Source organism: Choristoneura fumiferana, chromosome 13 (assembly GCF_025370935.1).
Source record: "Choristoneura fumiferana chromosome 13, NRCan_CFum_1, whole genome shotgun sequence".
NCBI lineage: Eukaryota > Metazoa > Arthropoda > Insecta > Lepidoptera > Tortricidae > Choristoneura > Choristoneura fumiferana.
Window position 1 is genome coordinate 17,824,785 of NC_133484.1, and position 19,378 is coordinate 17,844,162.

The 19,378-nt window shown below is 41.3% G+C and overlaps 1 protein-coding gene across 1 annotated transcript; it reads left to right on the forward strand.

Annotated features, from left to right (window-relative positions):
• Positions 1 to 2,463: 2,463 nt before the first annotated feature.
• Positions 2,464 to 19,333, forward strand: LOC141434205 (xylulose kinase). The gene is made up of 11 exons (XM_074096562.1): positions 2,464 to 2,713; positions 3,195 to 3,277; positions 3,945 to 4,092; positions 4,577 to 4,753; positions 5,027 to 5,260; positions 8,807 to 8,963; positions 11,033 to 11,290; positions 13,427 to 13,600; positions 15,820 to 15,917; positions 16,986 to 17,070; positions 17,540 to 19,333. The coding sequence occupies exons 1-11, from the start codon at positions 2,657 to 2,659 to the stop codon at positions 17,677 to 17,679; spliced, it is 1,611 nt and encodes a 536-aa protein (XP_073952663.1). The 5' UTR covers positions 2,464 to 2,656; the 3' UTR covers positions 17,680 to 19,333.
• Positions 19,334 to 19,378: the final 45 nt, after the last annotated feature.

Genomic DNA, 19,378 nt, shown 5'->3' on the forward strand with positions numbered 1-19,378 from the left:
AATCAGTAATTTCTGCGTTAATACTGTGAAGTTGAGTACATATGAAGCTTTGTACAGTCGAATCAGCTGCACAGAAAGCCTCCCTACAATAAATTAATAATTAGGTATCCTGAATTAAAACTCCTCAACCCCAAAAAAACGCTAGCGGTTAAATTAGCAAGTGGTCCCGCTGCAAGCGACGCCGGCACGGCTGCCGGGCGGCAAGCCGGGCTCATTACGTACGGGACGGTAATTCGCGCCTTTGACACCAAAATAGGCGTTTTTGCCTGCCCCCATGAACTGCAAAACACGAGGCTCTAGCACTGATAATCTCACCGAAACCTTCTCACGTCAAATCTGTTCTCAAAGCTCATGACCATTTTGCAGTGATTGCGCAACGAGTTAGCTGCGCATAGCATAGCGCCAAAAACGCCTTATTGTAGACTCTCGTACAATAATAATCTTCGGCACTTTACGCCGCTAACTCACTGCGCGCTCGCAGCGTTATCGTTGCGCGTTGGCGGCGACATTCTTGCGCGCTCGCAGCGAAATCTTTACGCGCTCGTTTTCAACTCGCCCGCAAATCGCTAGTGTGATAAGGCCCTAATTGCTGTGGGGAGAGGCTACAATAGAGAGATTTCTCTCCAGGAGCGGACGTTAAGGCCGCCTTACACATGCTCATTCATCATGTCAGCCGAAAGACGTCCACTGCTGGACATAGGCCTCCCCCAAGGCTCTCCACTCAGACCGGTCTTGTGCTTTTCGCATCCACCGCGATCCCGCGATCTTAACCAGGTCGTCGCTCCATCTTGTTGGAGGCCTACCGACAGCTCGTCTCCCGGTCCGCGGACGCCATTCGAGAACCTTTTGACCCCATCGGCCATCAGTCCTGCGAGCAATGTGCCCCGCCCATGCGCACATGCTCATTACTAACACGCTAATAAGCATGCTTACTGCGTACTAAAAAAGCATGCTTAATAGTAGCACGTGTCCTATACAATACACATGCAATATGTAGCATGTTTTCGTGCTAGTAACCAGGGATACGGGGCTTCGATTCCGTTTCCGTTAAGTCGGAACTTCCGTTTGATATTTAAACATTAGTTTCGGTGCCGGTTCCGTTACTTTTGTGTTAATGCTTACCGCGGCGACTGGACATGAGCACATCAAAAACAAACAGAAGGCTAATTACGGGAGGAGCGGGGACAACGACATTCTAACGCTGGCGCGCCATGACAAAGAAGAGAATCATCATCATCATCAGCCTACAGCAGTCCACTGCTGGACATAGGCCTCTTCCATGGCGCGCCACTTGCCTGCTCTACCGTTCGTCATGGTTCATCGGTCCTGCGACAGACAATAAAACAATAGCCTGTAATAAAATAATAGCAACATAATGCTGCTTCTATAAATAATTTTATGACAGGAGTTCAAGAAGTAGGTACATAATGAAAATGCACACTTCATTGAATGAGACACAGAAAAAAAGACAATGTAGAAGAACCAGGACGATTGAAATTAATTATTGCTTGTACTCGTATAAGTAGTTTCACATAAATTATATACCACAAGCGTATTAATATAAATTTAACAAAAACATTATAGGTATTTCCCGTCATCAAGAACAGATAAATTTAAAAAGTCGGTTTAAACGCGTTCGTGTACCAAATTATAACTCATTTTAAACAGTTAGGTATTTCGTCTGCAAGGAATTCGTTTATCGTTATCCCTCCGTTATCCGGTTTAAGTTTAAAGAGGTAACACACAGACAGGCAGAGGTAGTTTCGCATTTGTAACTAAGTACTTACTAAAGATTCCAGTCTGTCGTTGGCTGAGTAATGTTAATTGTTGGCTGAGTCATGTTCGAATCATTAGGTTCGAATGGAAATGATAACCTTTAAAAATATACAACTTTGAATTTGGTACGATTGCAGGAAGGTAAGTAGGCTGTAGTGTCCCTGCAATAAGTGCCTATTACGTATGGACAGTGATGATTAGTTAGAGACTCGATACTTACTGATCAAAATCAAAATATTTTCTCTTTCGAAGTACCTAGAAGCGACTGACCCAAATCTAAGAACGACTAAGCTATACCTACCCCAAAAAAAATACACAGGTAAAAAATTTATACTTAATAAAGTGTAAAATTCCATAAACCGTTTAAATAGGTCACTGAACTTGCGTGCCCACCACTAACCTATTTAGGCAAGTGGGACATGACGCACCTTACAATTCAATAGACTATACCTTTCAAAAGATATGCAGTCATTCATAATTTAATAAGCCTCAATACCTCGGTAACAGTGCTTGCTGAGAATTATTCAATAACCGTTAGTGTCTTAATTAATGGAGAAACTTGCTAGATTTAAAAGTTAGAACCGACTGTTTTTAATTAGGTATTTTCTAAGGGTGAGCATAAAGATACTCGCGAACTTGACGCTTCCTTATCTAATTACGTCAGACAACATACTAGATTGATTAAGAAATTTAGCCGGGCGTAATAAAATAATAATTATGATACGTAATCATATCGCGAGCGCGGTGTGGTCGAGAATATTTATTAAATATAACATTCAGTCACGAATCGCGCCAAGTTAAGTGAACACACCTACTCCCGAACGCAGCGAGTCATTGCCCGACTCATTACACTACTCTTTGGCCCGACTGGCTGTCAAAAATGACCGAAGACACACGAAAGAAAAGTTTTTTGGGATTTGATTTTAGTACTCAAAGGGTAAGTTATAAGTACTAATTAATTAATAAAAGGGAAAACTTATATAAGCGCCGTCAATGTCATGTTTTTCTCTACTTAATTTCTACTGTTCAAAAAATTTACCAAATAAAGATTTCTCCGCGTAACTTAATTAGTAACTTTAATTATTGTTAGTGAGAGAATGCATTGTTTTCATGCTAATTAGACGCTGATTTGCAGTAAAACGGATTAAATTTAATTGTATTATAGCCTTTGAAAATTACTTACCTACCGTAAAATAAGTTTCATAGCAACGTAAAACAAGTAACACTTGACATTGAACTTGTATGTCGAAGTGATAGCCTTTATGTTAATGTAACTCAATGAAACATAAATAATACAAATATGAGTATTGTGTTGATGTTAGTAGAATTATTTAACTATTACATTCTCCGAAATTTAATGTTACTAACTTGGTAACTTATGTTTTAAGTTCTTTAAGTATAAGTTTTTTTTGTTTTAGTTAAAAGCATTAGTAATAGATGAAGACTATGGAATTCTTCAGGAAGCAGATGTTGAATTTGATGTGGATCTCCCAGAGTTCAGGTATTTAAATTAATCTTTTACTAATTTATTTATTAAATACCATGAAATAAAAAAAATATGTACCTACTTTAGGGCATACGGAAGCAGATCAAACATATGGAGCATGCAAAAAAAATGCATAAAAAAAAATACAATCAACGAAAATTATTTTATTTGTGCAAGGTCTGCCCGGATTGCTACCACCATCTTGCTCGCTAATCCTGCCGTGAAGCAGCAGAGCTTGAACTGCTGTGTTTCGGTGTGGAGAGTAAGACAGCCGGTGAAATTACTGGCACTTGAGGTATCCCATCTTAGGTCTCTAGGTTGGCAATGCATCTGTAATAACCCTGGTTTTGCAGATTTTTATGGGCGGTGGTGATCTCTTACCATCAGGAGACCCACTTGCTTGTTTGCCATCCTCAAATAAAAAAAAAAAATATTTTTATCTGTTAAGGTTTGTTCAAAATAAAGATTTTATAAAATTTAATGTCATTTTATGAACATTTATTTTCCGCATATATTGGTGATATTGACCACAGACCCTCCTCCTGACCCCTGTCATAAAAAAACTGAGCCATGTACAGTAATATGAAGGTGTGTAGATATTTTTGACATCTTGGGAATGTATATATATTTATGCCCTTAACTGTGTACATAGTTATCATTGTCATTTTTGTTTGTTTCCCAGGACGTCGGGCGGCGTGCGGCGCGGCGAGCAGGGTGAGGTCACGGCGCCGCCCTTGCTGTGGGTGAAGGCTCTCGACATGGTGATGGATCGGCTCGTGGTGGCCGGAGTCGACTTCTCCACTATCGAAGCACTGTCCGGAGCTGCCCAGGTTTGCAAATTAGAACATGAAACTAATGTGAGACTCAACATTTAGTGAAATAAACCCAAATAAATCTCATCTTAAATCGAGTTTAGCTGAACATGTTTCGGGCTAATCTGTAGGCCTTGCTCCAGGAGCAACGAGACACGGTGGCTGCTGTAAAACGTGCAAATGAAACATGCCAAGCTAATCTCTAAGACGTGAGTTATCTGGGTTTATTTAATTAAATATAACAATTACAATTAGAAACTCTATGGTCAAAGAACTCACAAAAATGTCCATACATCTGTATTCTGATTTTGAAGATATTAAGAGACTATGGATCTGTTCGTTTTAATGTATTCAAAATAAAAACTAACAAGGGCTGGATTTCAACTTGACTTCTGTTGTGGGGGCCCTCCTTTGTGGAACCCCAGGGCTATGGCCCTCCCCTAAATCCGGTCCTGAAAATAACAGTACAAAATCTTAATCTTAATATGTAATATAATCGCAGCAACATGGATCAGTCTGGTGGTCAAAGGATGCAGAAGCCCGACTCTCTAAGCTCTCTCCGGATGAGTTCCTTCACACCCAGCTGGCCACAGCCTTCGTGGCAGACTCCCCTGTGTGGATGGACTCCAGCACCTCAGCTGACTGCATAGCTCTGGAGGAGGCCGTTGGAGGCCCTGAGGTGAGGATACGGAATTAGTGAAAATTGAATTACCTATGTCATTTCCGTATAAGTTGGTGGTTTTGTATTCAAAATATGTAGGTAAGAGATATTTAATAAGCTACATGATACTGTTCAATTAAGTAACCTTATTAAGTTAGGAAATAATTTGGCCCTTACCAGCGCTGGTTATGCAAGAATCTGGCAGCAAGATAGTTATGTACGGGAAACAATAAATTTTTTAATGTCCGTACCAAATAACTCAAGTTCAGTAGATCTTAAATCGCATTGCAGGTGTTAGCCAAACTGACTGGCTCCACAGCGTACGAGCGTTTCACAGGCCCTCAGATCCGTAAGATGTTCCGCACGAAACCAAGGGTGTACCAAGCAGCTCCTCGCATCTCCCTGGTCTCCTCCTTCGCCTGCAGCCTGTTCCTGGGGCGGATAGCTGAGCTGGACTTGTCTGATGCCTCCGGGATGAACCTCCTTGATGTACATAGCAAGACTTGGAGCGAAGAGTGCCTTAAGGTAAATCAACCTATGCATACTTAAAGCAGGGTTTCCACTGACTGAGCCTCCGCGCGAGGCAAGCGCATGAACCATGATTTTGTTTGGCACAAGGCTCAAAATCGCATCGAAAATGGCTGCCGCGCGAGGCTGCTCGCTATGTGGAGACTCGGCTCAAGAAAAAAGATTATCAGCAAACTCTTACATTTGTCACAAAGTATTTTAAGCATTCTTTAAGCATACCTGACAGTCAGGGTTTGGAATCGTAAAATTTTTATAGAATGCTAGATCACACAAGAATAGACGGATGTTAAAAATTAAGCAAGTTTCAAAGTCTATCGCTAAGTTAATTAAATTATTACCCATTCAGAATAGCACTAATGATAAATTACAAAATGTGTTTCACTGTAATAGTCATTCGCTCCAAGAGAGGTCTGCGATGAACCTATTTTAAATCTTGTTAAATGAAAAATCTAACAATGCTTACTTGTTAGCTATTTTACTAAGCAAAAGCGAATTAAGTACGTTATGCAGGTGGTAGGACCTTGTGCAAGGTCCGCCCGGATTGCTACCACCATCTTGCTCGCTAATCCTGCCGTGAAGCAGCAGTGCTTGCACTGGTGTTTCGGCGTGGAGAGTAAGACAGCCGGTGAAATTACTGGCACTTGAGGTATCCCATCTTAGGCCTCTAGGTTGGCAACGCATCTGTAATCCCCCTGGTGTTGCAGGTGTCTATGGGCGGTGGTGATCTCTTACCATCAGGAGACCCACTTGCTCGTTTGCCATCTAGTCGAATAAAAAAAAAAAGTTATTACCTAACCTAACCAAGAAAAAGTTGGAAAACCCCCGACTTCGTCACTTCAAAGTTCAATATCTCTAAAACGGCCGACCTGATTTTGATGAAACATGTCTAAGAACCATCGCTAGAAAACCTGATTTCAAATAAAAAAAACCACCCGTTTGAGAGCTACGGTGCCACAGACAGACAAGACACACATAGCGATGAAACTTATAACACCCCCCTTTTTGCGTCGGGGGTTAAAAATCATATTATCACAAGACGAGTCTTATTCCCCTTTTTGGCCTTCATAAACATGCATCTTCTCACTTACCTAAGTTATTGACTCACCTTGAATTTATAAAACAAAACATCTAGATACTTAGTTACACATCCATTGCATAATGAAACGTCAAAATAAAATTATCATCCGCTTCCATTTCTCTGATAAAAGTCGGAAATTTTTACTAAAAATAAGTACAATAAATAAGCAAATTTTCTAGTTAGTGAATACTAACGCTTTCGTGCGTGAAACAGACAAAGGAAGAGCTGTTAACTCTAGCTGCTCATATTTTATGTAATCAGCAACACAATCACTATTGTTCAGGCGTATGGCATAGCCCTTCAAGTCACGCAACGAGCTATGGAGAGAGCTATGCTTGGAGTTTCTTTGCGCCATAGAATCCGGAATACGGAAATTCGTCGAAGAACTAAAGTCACTGACATGGCTGGAAAAATATGCAAATTGAAGTGGAAATGGGCAGGCCACATCGCTCGAAGAACAGATAACCGTTGGGGGACAAAAGTCCTCGAGTGGCGACCACGAACCGGAAGACGAAGCGTTGGCAGGCCTCCCACCAGGTGGACTGACGACATCGTGAGAGTATCGTTAAACCGGTGGATGCAAGTGGCGAGTTGTCGTTCATTGAATTCATGATGATGGCATAGCCCTGGATAGCCAGGACAGAGCAATTTGAGAAATGTTTTGCATGAATACATCGTGACGCATGTGATTACGTTAGCAACATTCGTATAGGTATTATTCGTACATTAGCATGAGACGACTATCTATACATATGACTCATCCTGTACCACAACGCTAAGATGTCACTAACTTGACGTAAATTACGGGCCAACTAAGATAACCTCCACCCCCTTATAGGCCGGCAACGCACCACCAGTTCTAATTGCTGTAGCTGTCCATGGGCGACGATTACTTACCATCAGGTGACCCGCAAGCTCATTTGCCAGCTATACAGTAAACCAAAACCTTACTATACTATCACTTATCCCGTTTGCCCACTGGGTAGGGTACCTAAGTTAGAAAGATTCGCGAGTCGCGGCCTTTCGTGCTGCCCGTTCATTATATCTACGTTAATGGGATAGAATAGCAGAACTACAAATGTTGATTGTTGTATCAAAAATCGTCGAAATATTTTTTGTTCTTTTATCGCCTAAAGCATAGGTTTCACTTGTGATCTAGCAAAGACATAATGAGGGCTATCGCGTATGAATTCGCCACTAGAGGCGCTAGTGTAGCGTGAGGTCTCCGAAATGTCAAATCTCATAGTTTTTGGGTGAGCTACGCGGGTTTATTTATAATTAGAATATTTTTGTGAATATTTTGCAATATCTGAAATTAATTATGGCAAATATGCGTTCCGGGGCAATGAATTTCTGTGTTTTGAGACAGTTTTGTCTTTCGGAAACCTTTGTCCTCCCTTTTTTCCGAACAAAACGGGGCCTATGCAACACTGTGGCATGCTCGATATTTTATGGTACGGTTTTAAGGTGAATTAAATATGCTTTTAATCTAAACTTTGTTTTCACGCCCGTAATAACCGACTTTGAAAGCCATACTTAAAAACCTCACGCAACAGTGCGCCATCTAGTGAGACAAAAAACGATAGCCCCCATTCCATCCATAATAATATCCGTCCATCTCGTCAGGGGACATCCTAAGACCTTAGACTGCGCTTGCCGATCCACGGTCTTTATTTGAAAACATTTCGGCCCCAACGACCATCTGTTCTCTGTGCTATGGCTTTTCCATTGCCTCTTCAACGAGCTAAGGCTACGTAACGTACGCACTATGCGGTAGGCCGCGCAGTTTTAGCAGGCCGTCCCTTTTAAAAGTTTCGCTTGAGAAAGAGACGGCTCTTTTGTAACAAGCGTTTATTTAGTTTCACCTGTCCTGTTGTCTGTCTGTAATCAAATCTTGTAAGTTAAATTTGACCAATTTCCAGTAGTCAGATTGACTTGAAATTTGGAATACTTATGTCTCTAGTAGTGACATCTTGGTAGTCCAGCCGGGATCGTCTCCGCAGGACGGAACTCTTCAACGGTTAGTGGCATCGACTTGAATTTTGGTATGCAAATGTAGTTTGGGTGACAATGCAAGTACAGTCAACAAAAAGTAAAGTCAGCAAAAAAAGCTTTTATTTTTTATGGTTAGTGAATTAAATGAACTAAAAGAATTTCTTTGTCGAAAATACGAACTGAGACATGGATGCACAGAAAAACCAGAAAAAGAGACCAGCACTGGGAATCGAACCCAGGTCCTCAGCATTCCGTGTCTCAGTTTGTATTTTCGATATGGTTTTACGGGATGACCGTAAAAGTAGCAAAAATTTGGAGTTGAACTAAAAAAAATACTCCAAATAAACAATCAGAATTTCTTTGCTCGCCCGCGACCTTATGACAGTTAACTTTAAACCGTACGCTTAGCCGCACAGTGTGTTCGTAGCCTAATTCGTTTAGCGGAATGAACCTATTTAATTTATCAACAGGCGTGTGGCGACGAAACGCTCGCCGAGAAGCTGGGGGCGCCGGTGGCGACGGCGACGGCGCTGGGCCCCGTGTCGGAGTACTTCGTGCGGCGCTACGGGTTCCGGCCCGACTGCCGGGTCGTGGCGTTCACCGGCGACAACAGCTCCGCGCTGGCTGGTGAGTGGCAATGTCGGGCTGTGAAGACACGCTGGCAAGCATGGCGCGTCGGGAGTATGCCGTCACCCCATGTAGAGTTCAGACGAACAAACTGCAGGGCTACTACGAAACTTGAAACTCGAAGTTCGTATCGTACCGTCCCTCTCGCTCTCGTATTAAATAGTATAAGTGTCAGAGGGACCGCACGACACGAACTTCGAGTTTCGTAGTAACCCTGCTGAATCATGTACACTCGAACCAACTGAACTGTGACCCACTGTGGAACCTTTTCGTAGAAAAAGTCATAGTCACATTCGCATTTCTTGACCAGAGAATTTATTATGATACTTACTGTGAGAACGTTCTACGGTGGGTGAGGAATCAAATGGTTCGACTGTACCAGGGTGGAACCTTTGTTCTACTAATGTCATGTCGACATCCCCTTTTATCAAGGAAATCATACCCTGGTACAGTCAGCAGCAGAAGTTGATGAGCGGTTGTAGCGCTCAAAATAATCTAAACAGTCTCTTATTACCGTAGCAGCAGAGTTGTGTGTTTAACATTTTGAGCACAGCAGCCGCTCATCTACTACTGCTTCTGACTGTACATGAACCGATTTCTTCGACTGTACACCTTTACGTAATAAGTTTCACTGTGATGTCTTTGCTAAATGAATAGGATGTCAATATGACATCAGTAGCGCAAAGCTTCCACCCTGGTACGCGATTCAGTTTCCTGCACTGTACTTCCTCATCGCTGTCGTCGCTGCCACGATACTATTTGGCAGTTAAAGCCCAAATTATTTATTTTTTACAAAGACTGGCAGTACCTTCACTTATCACAGATGTATGAAAGGCCAGGCTGTGTTTCCACTCAACCTTAGTCAAAAGTATGTTTTATTACTTAAGTTTGTTTTATGTGATGCAGTACAGTATCAAAACTATTTAAAAGTGTTAAGTCTGGCAATGTTTGATTTTATACTCTTATGATAATCATTTTACAAGCCGTCTTGCTAGATTGACGTAATAATCTAACGTAAACCCATTACAAACTCATTCACGTCTACAATCTCAAGTAGGATAAGCAATGAGCATCGTAAGGCATTAGATAAGATACAAATACTGATATACTATCGCCGACATTTTTTAATGGCTGACGATATGTGGTATGCTTAAAGTCACCTGTAGTCTCTAAGGTTCCATATTCCAAAGTGTGTCAATGGAGCGCCATTACTATACTCCGTTTAATTTAAAGCTTGAATGAACGGTCAAATTGTAACACACGTTTCTCGGTATTTCGAACACAAATGGACTAAAAATACCTACATGTGCATTTATTAGCGGTACTTATTATGTTTTTATGATAGAAGTTAACACAATTTTAAATAGTTAACTTGTTGTTGTTGTTTCTTTAAAAAAATATGGCTCTGTCCATCGGAGGACAATTTTGCCAGTGTCTAGTAGTTTTTGCCGTTGTACGGTAAAAAAATTCTAGAAAAACGAAATATGAGAGGTGATGGTGGATGAACGATGACCACTATTATTCAATAGTTAAGTTGTTTCATTTAAAAACGTGTGCAAATTTTACCGTTAAGTTTCAAATGTTAAAATAAATGGAGTATAAGGATGTCTACCCGTCTGTCTGTCATGGCATGGGGCATTCACCTTGATGACCTTCTAGTTTTCAAGAAAAGAGCGTACTCCTACCTTAAAGGCCGGCAACGCACTTGTGACTCTTCTGGTGTTGCAGGTGTTCATGGACGACGGTAATCGCTTACCATCAGGCGATCCGCCTGCTCGTTTGCCCCCTATACCATTAAAAAAAATAAAATTGAAATCCGCTAAATGAAAAAATAATAAAAATATAAAGCTGGGTCTCCACTGAGCAAGCCGCTCCCGCAAAATGTTGCCTCATGTGCTTGCCTCGCGCGGCGGCTCGCTCAGTGGAGACCCGGCTTAAGAAACATAGCCATAGGCAATATAAATTTTTCGTGCAAAACGATCTCAAAAATGGTTGTGTAATGTAACCATCTGAAATAATGAAAGCAAATGGTTTGGTCGGTCGCCTTTAGATGAATAATTGTCCCCCAGGGCTCCGCCTCCGTTCAGGCTGGGTCGGGCTCAGCCTAGGCACCAGCGACACGCTGCTCCTCGGGCTGCAAGAGGCCGGGGCCCCGCCGGCGGGCCACGTGCTGGTGGGCCCCACGGAGGCGCCCTACATGGCGCTGCTCTGCTTCGCCAACGGCTCCCTGACCCGCCAGAACCATAGGGACCGACTGGCCGGCAACAGCTGGGATGCCTTCAATGAGCTGCTGAGGGCTACCGTCAGAGGGAACATGGGCTATATGGGTAAGTGCTCCTTTCTGTTATAGGTCAAACATAGGCGCCCAACATGGTGTAGGTACTGCGATAATTAATTAAGAGTAGAGCTAATCTTACATAGCCAGAATGGATCACTGCCGCTGGGTGCGAAGAATACTGGAGTGGAGATCATGTGCCAACACCACGGTAGAGGAAGACCTCCTAAGAGATGGACGGATGACATCTGGCAGCAAGCCGGCATTAACTGGATGAAGGTGGCAGGGGACAGACAGACGTGGAAACGTGAAGAGGAGGCCTACGTTCGAAGACGGAAGCAACAAGGGCTGCTATAGATAGATAGATAGAGCTAACCTTAAGGAACATTAATTTTGTAACATATTGGGACTGTCAAAACTAGAGATACCTACTGTCTGTACAGTAAAGATGGGTAAATCCAGATCTGAAAATTCGAAAGTGTCAGATCCTTAAGCGGATCCGAACTCCTTATCGGCCCCTTTCAAATCTTATCGACTCCGAGGGGTTATTAACTCCAACTAACCTATTGGATTGAGCGGCTCGTGATCGGCGGTTCAGAACGCCTACTCCGAAATTCGAAGTTCGTGTCGTACGGGCCCTCTCACTCTCGTATTGAATAGTATAAGTGTCAGAGGGACCGAACGACATGAACTTCGATTTTCGGATTTCGTATTTAGTAGCCCTGCAGCACTCACTTCACTTGCGTTGCGTTCAATCACATCGGATTGGATCCAATATGTTTTTAAGGTTCTGGTCGTATATTTACTACTAAATTCGAACTTCGTATCGCGCCGTCCCGCTCATGCCTATAACATTTATTAAAAAAGAAGAGGGATAACGTGATATGAATTTACGCCAGTAGTAAATATACGTGAAATGACTTACAGATTCAAAATAGTCATTATAATGAATCATTCCTTCAGTACTTCGGATTTAGATTAGGTGTCAAGAAATATAGATAGCCAGTACGACACTTTTTAGCAGGCACCCTTGTGGTACAGTCAACGTCATAAATAAATTATCACTTTTGTACCTTGTCACTTTAACGTCATGTTTGAAAAGCCATTACGAAATTGAGTAACGACTGAAAGCGACAAGGTACAGAAATGATCACTTATTTATGACGTTGACGTACCCCCTCTCCCCAACTTCTTCGTCTTTGTAATTTTTTTGTTTGACTTACAAAAGAAAAAATACGTGTCCAATATTTTGTAACTGACGTACGTACTAAAAAGAACAATATTTTATTTCCAACTTCCCAATTAGGGTTTTCACAGAGGCGAAATATCGCTAGATGGCGTGAGTATCGTGAGGTTCGTTTTACTTGCGATAGGCTTATTTAGTTATTTAACCAATCACGAGCGAACGTCAAACGGACCTCACGATTACTAACGCCATCTAGCGATATTTCACCTCTGAATTATTTAGATTAGGAATTTTATTACTTATTAACATTGGGATTTTATACATCCCCTTGCTTTATAATAATTTTATTATTAACTCAGGGACTTTATACATCCCCTTGCTATGTTTAAGGCTGTATATTGTTAAACTTATGGATTTTAAACTTTTATATTTTTAGTTTAAATAGATCCCATAGAGCTTATGGGAACGGAAGCAATACCATGCCCTCGGTACCGCTCTGCTTTCAGAGCATGACATGAGTGCGTGTGAGCTAACTTTGGGGGCGGCAGACGTGACTTGCCTTCGAAATCCAAAAGCTTAATGTTACTTTCTTGACCTGAAATGTATATTTCAGAACTAAATTATTGTTATTATTATTTTAAAATTTATGACGGTGGAAGCATTCTACACTTCCACTGAACGTAGATATAGTTAGTGTTTAGTATTGTAATTAAGGGACCCCATACATCCTGTATTTTTATTATTATTATTTTTGTATTATTTTTTCTTTAATTGTATAATATAGCTTTTAAGTATTTTATTTGTAATTATATATATTGAAAAATGACTTTCTGCCAAGTTTCCTGCGGCGCATTCTTCTTGGCAATGATGATCTTCCGAAAGCGCTGGTAGTTTAAAAAAAATGACGTGTAAAAGTGCCCATTGCGGCCTATTTACTGAATAAATCATTTGAATTTTTTTTGTGGAAACCCTCATTGTCTTATACTTAACTACCCGTTGCAGGTATATACTACGACACGGCGGAGATAGTCCCGCGCGCGGCGCCGGGCCGCTGGGTGGTGGAGGGCGCCGGGCGGCCCGTGGAGCGCCCCGCGCCGCAGTTCGAGGCGCGCGCGCTGCTCGAGGGGCAGGCCGTAGCCCGCCGGGCGCACGCCGAAGACATGGGCTTCGAACTTGGTAACTAGCGCACTCGCCTAATATTAGTATACAGGGTGGCCCATTTAGATCGGTCAGTATAGGAAAGTCTGAAACTATAATACGAAGATCTGTTTTTAGAAACCGTATCATCGATTTTAGTAACAAGTAAAACTGCATTCATACATTTTTTTAAAAACTTGCACTCTGTCCGGGAATCGAACCCGGACGTTTTGAAAAATAAAACTTACATTATTAAAAATATGTAATACAATGCATTTTATTCATTCTAGATATCGTATTTCATAGTAACATTTATTGCTTATGACCTACACTACCGATATCCAAATAGAAATAATGTAAGTTTTATTTTTCGAAATGACCGCGTTCGATTCCCGAACTGAGTACATTTTTTTTTTAATCTTGTTACTAAAATCAATGACATGGTTCCTAAGGACAGATCTTCGTATGTCTTATAGTTTCACTTTCTCGTACTGACCGATCTAAATGGCCCACCCTGTATAGGACACGGAATCACACTTTTCAAAATTCTTTCTGGATTCGCACTGTCATCGTTCATCCACCATTACCTCTCATATTTCGTTTTCTAGACACTGGCAAAATTGTCCTCCAATGGACAGAGCCAAATTTTTCCAAAAATCTAATCTAATCTAAAATTCTTTCTGTCACTCGAATTACAATTTGAAGTGGGTGCCTCAGCACCAGTCAGCAGGACGGACCTATTATGTTCGGGACTGGACGAATGATTATAACGCTGCTTGATATGAACTGACGTTTATTCATCGTGACAGCCATTTAGGCACCCCGGGCGAATTACGCTTTTGGCACCTTTTAGTTAATGCGAGCGACAAAATGACAGGATTGTTAGACATAGAATGCTCATACTCACTCCTACGAGATATTTTCTTTTCATCATCATCATCATCATCATCAGCCTGAAGACGTCCACTGCTGAACAAAGGCCTCCCCCTTAGACCGCCACAATGAATGACAACTCGTCGCAACTCTCACGATGTCGTCAGTCCACCTGCTAGGAGGCCTGCCTGCCAACCCTTCGTCTTCCGGTTCGTGGTCGCCACTCGAACGGAACTTTTCCCAACGGTTATCTGTTCTTCGAGCGATGTGGCCCGCCCATTGCCACTTCAATTGCAATTTTCTTTTAGATCGATAAAAGTAGGTATTCAAATTGAGTAATTAAATTGAGTTGGCGCGCACGGCGCTATACCTAGTGCCTCGCGCCCCGGGTCGCCCCCCTCCCTAAAGCCGACACTAAATCAGCAGGAATGATAGACAGAAGCCTAAGGTAGACTATTATAGGCCCACTCCTGATGTCTCGTGTTGAGGGACTTTGAACTAACAGAAAATTATTTACATCATTTTTAGGGTTCCGTATCCATTGGATAAAAACGGAAACCCTATTACTAAGACTTCGCTGTCCGTCCGTCTGTCATCAGGCTGTATCTCATGAACCGTGATAGTTAGGCACTTGAAATTTTCACAGATTATGTATAACTGTGGCGGCTATAACAACAAATACTAAAAACTTATAAAACAGTTAAGGGGAGAGCCCCCATACAACAAACGTGATTTTTTTGCCGTTTTTAGGGTTCCGTACCTCAAAAGGAAAAACGGAACCCTAATAGGATCACTTTTTGTCCGTCTGTCTGTCAAGACCCTTTTTCTCGGGAACGCGTGGAGGTATCAAGCTGAAATTTGTATCAAATACTGAGGTCTACTGTCCCTTGAAGCTGTGAAAAAATCAAACTTCTAAGCCTACGCAATCAAAAGATGCAGCCGTTTATACTGAAAATTTCCGCAAATTTTCGAAACTCGCAAGGGAATCAAAACCTACAGGGCACTTCCCGTGAACTCAGAATCTTGAAATTTGGTATGAAGGTAGCTATACCAACTAGAAAAGTCTGAAAATCTTGATTTTTTTGTCTGTCTGTAAATATCAATGATCAATAGAATCTGACCCCACACTGGGTACATTTTGCTTAAGAGTAGGGCTCTACACTGGATGTATTAAATCACTCGGAAAAAGCGAGAAATATCTTCCAGACACGATTCCCGTTTACTTACATGCCTATAAATGTGCGCGGTTTTTTTTGCTAATGTCTAATGAATGTTTTATAGATGGTACGGAACCCTTCGTGCGCGAGTCCGACTCGCAATTGGCCGGTTTTTTTAGAATCACTTTTGTATGTTTTTTTTTTTCAATAGAGTTATTGTTATTGCAGTCGAGTCGTCCCGGCTGATCGCGACGGGAGGCGCCTCCGTCAACAAGGAGCTGCTCCAGATATTCGCTGATGTCTTCAACACGCCCGTCTACGTTCAGGTAGAATTTGACACTGATCCCAAATTCATATCCCACAAGTTCTTACTGTTTTTTTTTTTATGGTATAGGGGGCAAACGAGCAGGCGGATCGCCTGATGGTAAGCGATTACCGTCGCCCATGGACACCTGCAACGCCAGAAGGGTCACAAGTGCGTTGCCGGCCTTTAAGGTTGGAGTACGCTCTTTTCTTGAAAACTTCAAGGTCATATCGGTCCGGGAATACCGCAGGCGATAGTTCATTCCAGAGTTTTGCTGTGCGAGGCAGGAAATTTCTGGAAAAACGCACAGTAGAGGACCGCCAACCGTCTAAATGGTGAGGATGGAAGTGTTGTCGCGTGTTATTATATAACAGCCCCGGATCTTCTATTTTTTAGAGGCGGGGCAAAAACTGAAAAATGCCGCCCCCACCCCCGCCGCTTATAATTGTAACTTTACCATCGTCATCATTTCAGCCATTAGACGCGAAATTATGGACATAACCTTCCCGGAAAGAACGCCAGCACATTGTTGTTTGAGTAAAAGGATTTTATACAGGATGTCTGGCAGATCGTGTGCCATATGGGTGGGTTCAGTGACGATTTTTTAGTTATTGAGGGCGTCATTTAATTGGCTTCGTTTAGGGTCTTAGACGTATTCAGTATTCATTTATTTGGCAGAAACATAAAACATAAAGACTTACAAATACTAGTACTTACAGAAATTATGCACCCTGGTAGGGTATAGCCACAGTTGATTTGTTTGTTAGATTCCTGTATACCTGCCTAAAAACTACTTAAAAATACTAGACTTAAAAAAAATATTTCTATTATTGAAATTGCACAAAGTTAAATTATGTATTAGGTATGGCACGATAATAATTTGTCTTAGTGGTCTGGTCAATAATGAGTTGTGTATTCGTTTGCCAAGTTTGAATTTGCCGCCCGGGGCATGGGTCCCGGCTCGCCTTCCCCTAGATCCGGCCCTGTTATATAATGGCTGCTTTGATGATAACAAAGTTAGTGCAGCATATCTTAAAGCGATTTATTAAATCCTATATTTAAGGATTTATTATGCAGTTTTTATTTTCAGGAGCAACATGCGAACGCAGCTTTACTAGGCGCTGCTATCCGCGCGGCCGAAGTGTGGAGCGCTAAAGCTGGCGTCACACTCGCTGGTATGTGTATCTTCAGACAGTATTCATAGTAACGTCGACTACAATAAGGCTACGTATGCACTATGCGCCTTACCGTTTGATGCGAGTGCGCCATCTCTTTCTCAAGCGATACTTTGAAGAGGAACAGCATGCTAAACCATGCGGCTAACCGCATAGTGCGTACGTAGCTTAAGAACAGAGGGGCTACTATGAAATTCGAAGTTCGTATCGTACCGTCCGTCTCACTCTCGTATTAATCGTCCGCCATCCATAACCTATCCTAATTTTTAAAGAGAAGTGGTTGGTCCTTCTTGAAAAAAATAAGTAATTTTCGAAGAGAAAATCTGTTAACACAATAAGTCCCTGATCGCAAGAATTTCAATAACCGTTGAACATATTTTTAAATCATAGAAATCGGTCTAAAAAATATGACAAAATAATTAAATATTTTTTTCTGACGCAGATCTAGATCAGATTTACTTTGTTCCAGGCTCCGAACCCACAGTGGCGCCAGTGGCGACCCCCTACCCGGACGCGGAGAAAATATACAAACCGATGATAGCGCGCTATCGAGAAATGCTGCAAAATATCCCTAAACTGCAACAACAAACTAACACGAAAACAGGGTAAATTGCCCAATAATTGGCACTCGACATATGTCAGATCTTGACATTTTTCTTGTGACTACTGCAGAGTAGTTTACCCTAAATGTCGAAACGATGAAACTAATACATCTATGGTTCAAGTTGGTGACACGCACCTTGCTTTAATTAAACTGCAGCAAAAACTGTTTTTTAACGAAACACAGGGAAGAAAGAGAGAGTTAATAAAAAAAAAACCTAATTTAACCAAATATTTGAATTCTGATGCAGATATAATTTTAGTGATATTGATTACATTCCTGAATAACTTCTATAACACGCGACATATCAAGTTTAGATACATATTTATTAGCTTCTTTATTATTTTTTACATGTGTTCGAACTAATTTTACAAGCTGTGGTATGAAAATGTGACAGAAAATTTAGTCTAGAGTTATGAACCAGTGGCCCACGTAAGATTAAAATCTAATTTCAAACGAACACGCGCCGCTATGCCCTGGCATAAGTTTTTAAATGTTACAATTACTTATGTTCATGTTTTCATAAAAGTTTATTTTGTATTAATAATTACAGTTTCTTTTGAACGTTGTGGATACTATAATAAATAATGAAATCAGTGTTCCCTGGTCAAAAAAGGTTGGGAACAGCTGCTCTAAACATAGTGCCTTATCTATGGAGCTTACTAGACCTAGCATAGATTAGTAAGAGCTCCAAAACTAGCTCAAACTGACCTACAACACGTAGCTTAAGGCTTTAAATAATAATTTTGCTGTGAAAGTAACATTACAATTCCTCAAGTCGCTTAGCGTTTATATAATTGTTATCTAATTTGTATTAGGTCATTGTCGTCCGAACCGTAAGAAATCTCGCAGCCAGGGAACCCCAGTAGGTATTGTCTTTTCCATAAGGGGTCTGGGCCTGTGGCCTAAGCCCCGCCCTCACTAGGGCCCAAAAAGTCAGATATATTCACTTAGAGCAAAACAATCGTTTTCCTTCATTTTTTTTCATTCCAAGTGTCCAAAATGCTTTGGTGCCCAAAGATTCTGCAAGAAACCGATGGCGCCTATGGCACGATTTTCAGCTGTCGCGTTTTGCCGACCGTGGCGTTCAAAAGGCAATGCATGTTGACATTTGACATCCCATACTTTTCTCAAGGAAAACATAGTGAAATTGATTATTGGAAGGTTCCAGTACCTACATAAATCAGTTTGCTCAACTGTACGTGTGACTTTAGTCCTCTTTCTTTTGCCACCACTTTCTCTACCCTTTGATAAGTCACTAATATCTGTTAGATATTTAAGTGGACTTTCAAGAGAATGGTCAAACGGACCCTGGTTGTGAAATAATACTACATTGTAGACCCGTGATATGGGTCAGTAGGTAGACACTTTAAAATATTTGTTTCTCAGTGGTTCGGACAGCTATGGCCTTCTTTTCGTGATCTAAGAATGAATCTGACATTCCATGTGATTGTATTTTGCTAGAGTAAATCGATATCGTTGTTAATTATGTTTTGTAATATTATTTACACTTTTCTTTACAAATCACAAGCATATCACTATTCAATGGTGCCTTGCCGTGCAATATTTTATTATGTATTTTGTTAAAGAATATAATTTTTGCAATACCATGTAAGCTGTGCAAGTATTTTTACGCGTTTTTAATAAAAAAGTTTAACTAAATGTTTTTTTTTATTCTTTAACTCCTTTTTCAGGCATCAACACAGA

Bases quoted from the DNA above. Each gene is read 5' to 3' on its own strand.
- LOC141434205 (XM_074096562.1), top strand. From the start codon at position 2,657: ATGACCGAAGACACACGAAAGAAAAGTTTTTTGGGATTTGATTTTAGT. The intron at 4,754-5,026 runs GTGAGGATACGG...ATCGCATTGCAG, and splicing joins AGGCCGTTGGAGGCCCTGAG to GTGTTAGCCAAACTGACTGG. The intron at 8,964-11,032 runs GTGAGTGGCAAT...ATTGTCCCCCAG, and splicing joins CAACAGCTCCGCGCTGGCTG to GGCTCCGCCTCCGTTCAGGC.